The sequence below is a fragment of the Pholcus phalangioides genome, unplaced genomic scaffold, assembly GCF_987345545.1.
Source record: "Pholcus phalangioides strain wild (caught in Gottingen) unplaced genomic scaffold, Ppha-v1.0 ptg000010l_1, whole genome shotgun sequence".
Classification (NCBI taxonomy): Eukaryota; Metazoa; Arthropoda; class Arachnida; order Araneae; family Pholcidae; genus Pholcus; species Pholcus phalangioides.
In genome coordinates, this window is record NW_028301603.1 from 32,537,302 (window position 1) to 32,546,255 (window position 8,954).

Below are 8,954 nucleotides of genomic sequence, written 5' to 3' on the forward strand. Positions count from 1 at the left end.
TGGCTTTCACTCTCCAAAAGGTTTAGTTTAACCTCTCCTATAATATTAGGAATGGGCGCAAAAACTCATTCTTGCCGCGACTGACCAAGCATCTAGTCGCCACCCTGCATATCATACTACTTCACAGCAAGCACACCAGCTCTGGTTATATACCGATATACTTCAATTTCCAGTCAGTGGAGTTGGGTGGGAAATGGAGGCACCATCTATCGGTGGTCGCTTCAGGCTCGGTAGGTAAAGTACTTGATTCTGATGTTCTTTGGCTGGATTCGAACCTGTGGACCTTGGCGGTAGTCCTTGTAGTGGAAGACAAGCATCTTGCCACTGCACCACTCGGGCACTTGCATATCATACTACTTCACCAACTCTGGCCATATATTGCAATTTGCTGCCATTAGAGTGAGATGGGTTGGAAATGAAGGTAGTCTATTGGTGGTTGCCTCAAGTTCGTTAGGGAAAATATCTTATCTATATCCTCCCTCTGGCACGAACCCGGGACCGTGACAGCAACCTTCACAGTGGTAGACAAGCATCTTGCCACCATGCTAGTGTATATCATACTAGAGTGATGGACTAGCGCAGGAGGACTCGTCCAGCTGAAATTTTTCCTGACACAACCATGACATTTGAGACACTGTGCAAAATTCACTTCAGTGGCAGAGCCTGGTTGTGTTCAGTTTACCCTGTTTACTTACCTTTCCCCCCCCCCCCTCCTTACCTTTTGCAATTCGCAACATCCCTGTTTATGCAATCTGAGGACAATTTTCCATGGCAAATGTCTCGTATTTCATAAATAACGTTCTGGGTATAATTCACAGAAGAGCAAAATGAGATAAGCAAACAATGTTTATTTGAAGAAAAAACATTAAACGATTAAAAAAAAGTCATGTCTCAAAACATCTATATTCTAAAATGAACGTGCAAAGCAACTTGTATAAGAATATTGAAACATGAAACAAATTATGCTCATGGATAACGATATACTAAATATTTAAAAAAGTATTCACAAGATCCGATCATATTCAAACAAACGCTATGTGTTCAACAGAAGCAAATCACCATTCACACATTTCGAAAAGTATAGGCATATGTAGCAGAACAATCTGGAAGCATTTTAAGGAAAAAGTGTAATAAACACTCATGGGAATTTTTACTGCAAAATATTTCCAGTCAGCTCTGAGGGCTTGTTGCAAAACGTTCTGCTTTAAGGATCTCTGGGCTAGTCCTAATAGTATAATGGCGAGCCCATTATTAAATTTCAGATTAAAACCATGCAGCCAGACAATTTCGATTGATGATTTTTAAAAAGTTGCCTGTTAAAATGCCCGATTAGATAGGATTATCGGGGCCTGCTCATGAAATAAAATTTATACGAATGTAAAAATTCTTTAAGTGGCCATTAAATCTAGCAAAAACAGAAATGCGTAAACATTGAAAGTTAACAAAAAAAAACCGATTCCACAGCTACATACAGCAGAGATTCTCGAACTAAGCGCCAGGCGCCTTGATGAAGGTTTTTCGAAGAGACTGTTGAACTGTTCTGGGGAGTTGCAGATAAGCGTTTATTAGAGAAAGGGGGATGCAGCAGTTAGAAAATGTTTGAGAACTCGTGGTATATACATAATAAGAATAGACATTTGTGCGATATTGCAGTTTCAATACATTTCTTCAAAAGAGAAAATTTTAAAATAACAAAGAAAGTTAAAAAAAAATCACAGGATTAAGATTCCGTGAATAAGGTTGTGGTGATTTTTTTTAGTTTCCAATAGATTACCTTGGCGCTTTGGCTTTCTCAAGATTTTTCAATGGCGACAACAGAATGCTTCTGTAATCTCTGAATTCGAGACCTTTCGGTACAACAAGATAATTTTTTTTCTGAATGTGTAATTTATCAATACTACTATCACCATTATCATATCAATAAAGAGTTATGCCATCAGATTAAACAGAGGCTACTCAAACCCATTATAACGAACAGCCTCTGACAGCCTTACATAGCAACTAATACCAGTTGCATCCAACTTGTGATCACCACTCCTCTTAGTGTATTGCTTGGCTCGGAGCACTGTGATGTGTGATGTCGTTAAGGTAGTGTCTGGGCCACAAAGCAGAATGTGCTGAAAACTGTGGCATATATTACAGGGCAATCTGGAAGAATTTTAAGAAAAAAAGCGTAACAAACACTATCATGGGAATGTTTACAGCATAACATTTCTACTCAGCTCCGAGGACTCATTGCAGAATAATGTAAAACATCCTGTTTCAATGATCTCTGGGCTAGTGCTAATAGTATAATGGCGAGCCCATTATTAAATTTCAGATTAGAAACAATAAGATTTTGATTGACGATTTTACAAATTTTGCCTGTTAAAATGCCCGATTATCTAGGATTATCAGGGTCTGAACATTAAATAAAATTTATACAAATGTAAAAATTCAACAAATGGTCATTAAATCTAGCAAAAACAGAAACGCATAAAAACCGAAAGTTAATGATAAAACCAATTCAACAGCTGCATGCATAATAAAAATAGACCTTTGAGCGATATCACAATTTCAATGCATTTCTTTAAAAGAGAAGTTTTCAAAATAATTACCAGAAGTTAAAAATGACAAGGCTAAGATTCCATAAACAAGGTTATAGCAACTTTTTAATCGCTAATAGATAACCTTGGTGCTTTAGCTTTCTTTAAATTTTTCATTGCAACAAGAATAATTTTCAAGCCAATGTGATATTCTTTTCAATTTATAATGATATTTCTTGTTATCACTGGCACTGTGAATCGTTATCATGAATTTTTTAATTTTTTCACGAATGGAAATTCTTCAATCAGACGAAAAAAACGCTCGTGTTTGACAGAAGTGCCAGCTAAAGATACTTTCTTACCTGAAATTGGAAGCTAAAATAGTATTAGGCAGCAATCAGAATAAAAATTTCGGTTGGCGTTGGGTTTGCCAGAACAACTACTCCTAATAAAAATGTGATGGTTCTGTGAATACTGTGGCTAACACTTTCTTTGGTGTAAGATTACCACATTCGAAAACTGAGAAAAGAGACCATGTGCTTGCACCCTTGGTGACATCATATTTCCCAACAGATGGTGCCACTATTCTGCCAAATAAAACTAGCCAAGGCAATAATTTTTCCTAACTAAAACAGAACCACTAAAAAAAAAAAAAAATCTTTGGTGGCTATTGGTCAATGGAAAAAAAATCACAAAAGCTCACTCATGTCAATGAAGAGGTATGTTTCAAAGTGGGAAAAAAATAATTCTGGAAACCTGAACAGGAGGCAAAAGAGGTGAATTTTCTAAAACGTAAGAGGATGCTTGAAATGACATCAAAAAAGAGGACATCTGGTAACCTTAAATTGATAGTTCCAGAATTTCGCCTTACAATGTTCTTGCTATTGTTTTTGAGTTTGTCATGAAATTACCTATAACATTTGGCAGACTTGAATTTCATCGATGTTGAAGATGTTTGCCGAACAAGAAAATTCTGTGTCCTCAAGAGCCTAAATCCTTGGAGAAGTTGGAAATGGACACTTTCGCACAATCTCACTTATGGAATCTAAGCCATTGACAATAGAAAAGAAAGCAAACACAGAGCTCTCACAGAATAGCGATACCCTGCATGATTTGGTGATTTTCTCAACAGCAACTTCTGAAAACTAAAACCTCTATGAACGTTTCCATTAAAAGCTACTATTTAAATATACATATCACAACTATATATATCTCAGATACAATAAAAATTATTAAAACATCACAAGACAGCACTGCTATTCTGCGAGAGTTCCAACCACAAAAATGAATAAACTCTACAAGTCATCAAATAGCCCATCAATGTCTTCAGAGGTAGGGCATGCTTTTTTATTGCCGGGAGGACTGGCAGAGCTGGTAGCTGCGCACTGATTCGTTCCATTTCCCTTCTTATCAGAGCGAACATTTCTCCTCTTGGGAAGATTGGTAGAGCTAGTCGCTGCGTTCCGATTCCTTCCATTCCCCATCTCATTGGTCTTCGACTGTTTGCAGACTCGCTTCCTTGGTCCACTAATTGTCTTAGGTTTCACTGCGACCTCATCATCACTGCTGAAAAGTAGAAAGTCTTCCGTCTTTTCCTTTCTCGTGGATGGTCCGGGTTGGTTGATGTCTTTGACCCTTCGTTTTGTAGCCTTCTTAGTAGAATTAGACTCCACAGCATCAAGACTAGAATTTATAATAACAAGATTAGCATTAAGCTTAGACCGCATAGTAGTAAGATTTGACTTCACAGTAGCGAGCTTAGCTTTCGCCTTTAAATTCATCGTCTTAAGTCTTCTAATATACCTCCGAGAAGTCTTCTGCAAGCGCACCAGAGATTCCTTCTGCGAACGCTCAAGAGATTCCTTCTCAGCATACATTTCCCTGATTTTGGTTTTCTTCGTGTTTAACACCTTGATGAAATTGTAGAATAGGTTACTCTCTTGTCCCGATTTCGCTTTCAGGGCTTCATCCAGCAATAACTTCATTTCGTGCCTGTCCCGCTCTTTTTCATCCACATCAGAGTTGAGTCCTTGTATCATGCACCTGGCTCGTGTCATGTAATTCGAGCACATGGTGAGGATTTCCTCGAGGGAGGCGCCGAATTCCCTTTCGAAGAACTCAAGCTCTCCGAGCTGCACCTTCATGCTCGAAACGTCTTTTATCCACTCGAACAACATCGACTTCTCCGATTTTTTTTTAAGGACGTAATGTATTGATGGATCGTCCTCTGCGGATCCGTTTTTCCCACCGCATCCGAAAGCATATAAAGTGTCGGATAAATACACGTCGAAGGTATTCAGCGGCGACTCGGCGGCTTTCAGCCTCAGCTCTCTTTCCGAAGTGCTGGTGGTGAACACTTTAAGCTGCTGGACGCACAACATGTTCAGCTCCCATTTCGTATTATCTTCGTTACTCTTTGTCACTAGGAAATATTCTAAAGGCGAATCTCCGGTCTGAATTCTTTTTATATAAACCGCCATCTCACTAAAGAAATATGCTCAAATATCAAAAGAACCCTGCACTAAAAAATATATCTGGTAAAAACGTATAAATTAAAAACATTTAAAAAATTCAGCACGAGAAGCGAGAGAGGAAACCACAACACACTCCGCTTAGCAGGGAGTTTGTTTAACTACAGCTCTCGTACGGACGTCTGTGACCTACGTTGTGCTTGGTCTGTTGCCACTCACAGTAATAACCAAAAAAATTGATCAGGAATCCCTTTATAAATGAGCTGACTATATTGTTTCGACAAAATACGGAAAATTCGATTACCAGATACAGGACATCAATTGTCGCTAAAGCCGGGTTTTCCTAGGAGCAGGTTTCCTGTGCCGCGCGCAACGTGACTCGCCCAGAGCGACACGCGGTCCACTCACCAGTAAGAAAAGTAGCATGGCTGTTTTCCTACAGAGCGCAATACGGCTCACGACAGCGCTTTACGTTGGGCGTTATTGGCTGACTCCTTCTGGAAGAGTCAAATGCGTCGTGCGCCGCGGTTTTGCCGATATTCTCTTCACTGTTGTGTGTTTTATTTTCCCTTCCCTTCAAACCGGAGCATGCAGACGACAGAGTAGCTGATGCCAAAGCCATATACTTTATATAGCCACCCTGATCTGATGCGCCTCGCTAGGAAAACACAAACGCGTAGCGTGATTATGTAACTCGTTTCTGTCGGCGCAAAATAGTCTAATTCGGTTCACGCTGCGCAACAAACCTATTCCTAGGAGCAGGTTTCCTGTGCCGCGCGCAACGTGATTCGCCCAGAGCGGCACGCCGTTCACTCACCAGTAAGAAAAGCAGCATGGCTGTTTTCCTACAGATCGCAATACGCCTGACGACAGCGCTTTACGTCGGGCGTGATTGACCGACTGCTTCTGGAGGAGTCAAATGCGTCGTGCGCCGCGGTTTTGCCGATCACTTCACTCTTGTGTGTTTTCTTTTCCTTCCCTTCAAACCGGAGCATGCAGACGACAGAGTAGCTGATGGCAAATGATGCCAAAGCGGTATATTATTTAAGCCTTTATATAGCCGTCCTGATCTGATGCGTCTCGCTAGGAAAACACAAACGCATAGCGTGATTATGTAACACGTTTCTGTCGACGTGAAATAATCTAATTCGGTTCACGCTGCGCAACAAACCTATTCCTAGGAAACCGGCTTAAGGGGGGTCATTCAAGTATTACGTCAGCATCAATAAGGAGGTGGGGGGGGGGGTTCGGATTTTTTAACCTTTGATGAGAAGGTGGGAGTGGGGGGGGGGTTGGTGGTGCTTGCTTATCATCACAATCACCCTTTATAAAAATAATTCTTGATGACATCTTTACTGAGTGTGCAATGAACGAGAAAAACCTTTCCCTATAGATCGAGTGATTCCCAACGTGTGCGTTAACGCCCCCAGGGGGGCGGTAGAAGCTACGGGTATAACATAGGATCGAGTAACTCGAGTGATGTAGAACTACAATACGGGCCGCTTAAGTGCTCTAAAACTGTGCCTGTGAATGCCCCGGACCGCTTGAATGTTCTGGAACTGTGCTGCGGATCAACTGATCAGAGAATGTGCAAGGGGCGGCTTAAATGCTCTGGAATTGTGCCATAGACTTAAGATATAAATAGACCGCGCGCGCTATTCATAAAACTTGTCGAACGTGAAGAAAAGATGAGCAGTATTGTCGGGAAAAGAACAGGTTCTGCGCTATTATATTTGGCGCGTTTTCGCAGAAGCTAGGATGTTGCTGTAACGAAATTTGACTCAATTCGATCAAGTTGATGAAAACTTTCCTTCATTTTTTCAATGAATTTCACTCATTTTTATGTGAAATATTTAGGGAGTATCAGATTTGAAAAAATAAATTCTATAAAATAAACAAATATTGGAAAACGGAATTTTTTTATTTTCCATTAAGGGATAATTCTTAATAATTTCTTAACACATGGGTTTTTAAATTTTAATTGAATATATAGTATTTGAAGGAAGTGAATATAAACAGTATAAATTTCATGAAATAAATTTTTTTGGCACAGTTTTTAATAGCTTTCTAAATATCTATACACACACAGGAAACAAAATATTGTATACAACAAATATATAATGTTTATGTTACTGTAAATTTGATAAATCCGTAGTGCGCGTTATCTTCAGAAATTATGCATAATAGTTGGTAAATATATGCATAATTACCAATATTTTTAGTAAGTTTGATGAATTTCGTAGCATTTATCACTTTTTACGAATGAATCGAATAATTCTCAAAATGAAGTTAGTAAGTTTAATGAATATGGAAAAAATCCATGCTGAAATATCACTTTATTTCAACAACTTAGTTCTGTCCGTATGAGATGCGTGCACTACACATATTTCGCCATAAAAATTAAATTAATAATAAATGCGAAGATAGAGAGAGATTTTTTTTCATCGGCTTAGTTCATGTTGGCTTTTGCTGTATTTATCAGCATATGCAAACATAACCGTTACGAAGAGGGGTAAAAATACTATTATTTTTAGAGGTTGTTATGCATTTTTATGCAAAACTGCAATTGTCTAGAGGGGGGGGGGGAGTTTTCCTCACATTCTATTTAAATAGAATATTTTTCATAAATTTCTCCTTCTGAAAAGCATATTTTCTTCCAAGTTGAGCAAAACTCGAATGAACTCACTAGCTCGCCAAATCTTGCGGAGACGTATATTTCAGTTAAAACTTCATAAAACTCACAATTTCAATCATTTATTGCCAAAAATTCTATTAAAACATTTAATAATGATTCATGACATTTGAATTTTACCAAAACTTGGAACTTTAATTGAATTAAATCCAAAATGGAGTCGTTAAAAACTGAGATTACGTCAGAAATCCATTGCATCGTCAATTTAATATTCCAATTTTTAATTTATAAGAAGGGGAATAAGCAAAAAGTATTCCTTTGTGAAAGGATAATGTTCCTCCTTTCCTAAACTGTTCCGAACATCCGAAAGCTGCACACGTGGTGACCATTCTAATGAAAAATAAGACAGCACTTGGAGATCGTCATACGAACAGCCATAAGGAAAGCATTGCCAGCGAGATTCCCTGACCAGCCTTTCGACTGGAGTCACGTGACTCCGGATCTTTGCTTCACATTGTAACCCCTCGCGCGCACTCTATAGTATTATTACTCTGTGAATTGTGCCATGGGTCACTTAAGAGATTTGTAAATGTACCACTCTTGATTCATTTTTAGAAAATTAGGTATGGGGTCATTCAAGTATTGCGTTAGCATCGATGGGGGGATGGGGGGGGGGTTTCCGATTTGCTGATTTTGATGACCGGGGGGAGGGGGTTGGATGATGCTTACGTCATCAACCACCCTTTATGAAAATATTAAATATTCTTAATGACATCCTACTCGGTGCGCCAAAAACGCGAAAAATCTTGTGCTAGTTTGTAGGCACCTGAACTATGTTTCCGGGCCGCTTAAGTGCTCCGGAAATGTGTCGGGCCACTTAAGTCCTCTAGAACTGTGCAACGCATCACTCAAGTGATCCGTTATTACGCCACGGATCAGTTAAATTATCTGGGAATATTCTGCGGGTAACTTGAGTAATGTAGAACCGCACTGGGGGGGGGGGGGCGCTTAAGTGCTCTAAAATTGTGCCACATGTCACTCAAGGGGTCTCCAAATGTGCCACGGAACGTTTAAGTGTTCTGGAACTGTATCGCGGGGTTACTTGTTCTTTGAATGTGCCACTGGCCCACTTCAGTGATCTGAAAATGTGTTACGGGCCTACTTCAGTGATCTGAAAATGTGTTACGGGCCTACTTCAGTGATCTGAAAATGTGATACGGGCCTACTTCAGTGATCTGAAAATGTGACACAGGCCACTTAAATGCTCTGGAATTGTGCGCCAGGGGTCATTTAAGCGATCTGTAAATGTGTCGATTAGCTCATTTT

The 8,954-nt window shown here is 39.5% G+C and overlaps 1 protein-coding gene across 1 annotated transcript; it reads right to left on the reverse strand.

Annotated features, from left to right (window-relative positions):
* Nucleotides 1–829: 829 nt before the first annotated feature.
* On the reverse strand, nt 830–5,172 carry LOC149081304 (uncharacterized). Its single transcript, XM_089238138.1, has 2 exons — nt 4,329–5,172; nt 830–4,208 (listed from the first exon to the last, which is right to left on the reverse strand). Exons 1-2 carry the CDS (start codon nt 5,003–5,005, stop codon nt 3,821–3,823), a joined length of 1,065 nt encoding a protein of 354 aa, XP_089094264.1. The 5' UTR covers nt 5,006–5,172; the 3' UTR covers nt 830–3,820.
* Nucleotides 5,173–8,954: the final 3,782 nt, after the last annotated feature.

What these genes read in the sequence shown, in the direction of transcription:
- LOC149081304 (XM_089238138.1), bottom strand. Translation starts at nt 5,005, where the DNA reads ATGGCGGTTTATATAAAAAGAATTCAGACCGGAGATTCGCCTTTAGAA. An exon ending in TTGCAGAAGACTTCTCGGAG is followed by an intron (nt 4,209 to 4,328) that starts GTATATTAGAAG and finishes TATAAATTCTAG; the next exon opens with TCTTGATGCTGTGGAGTCTA.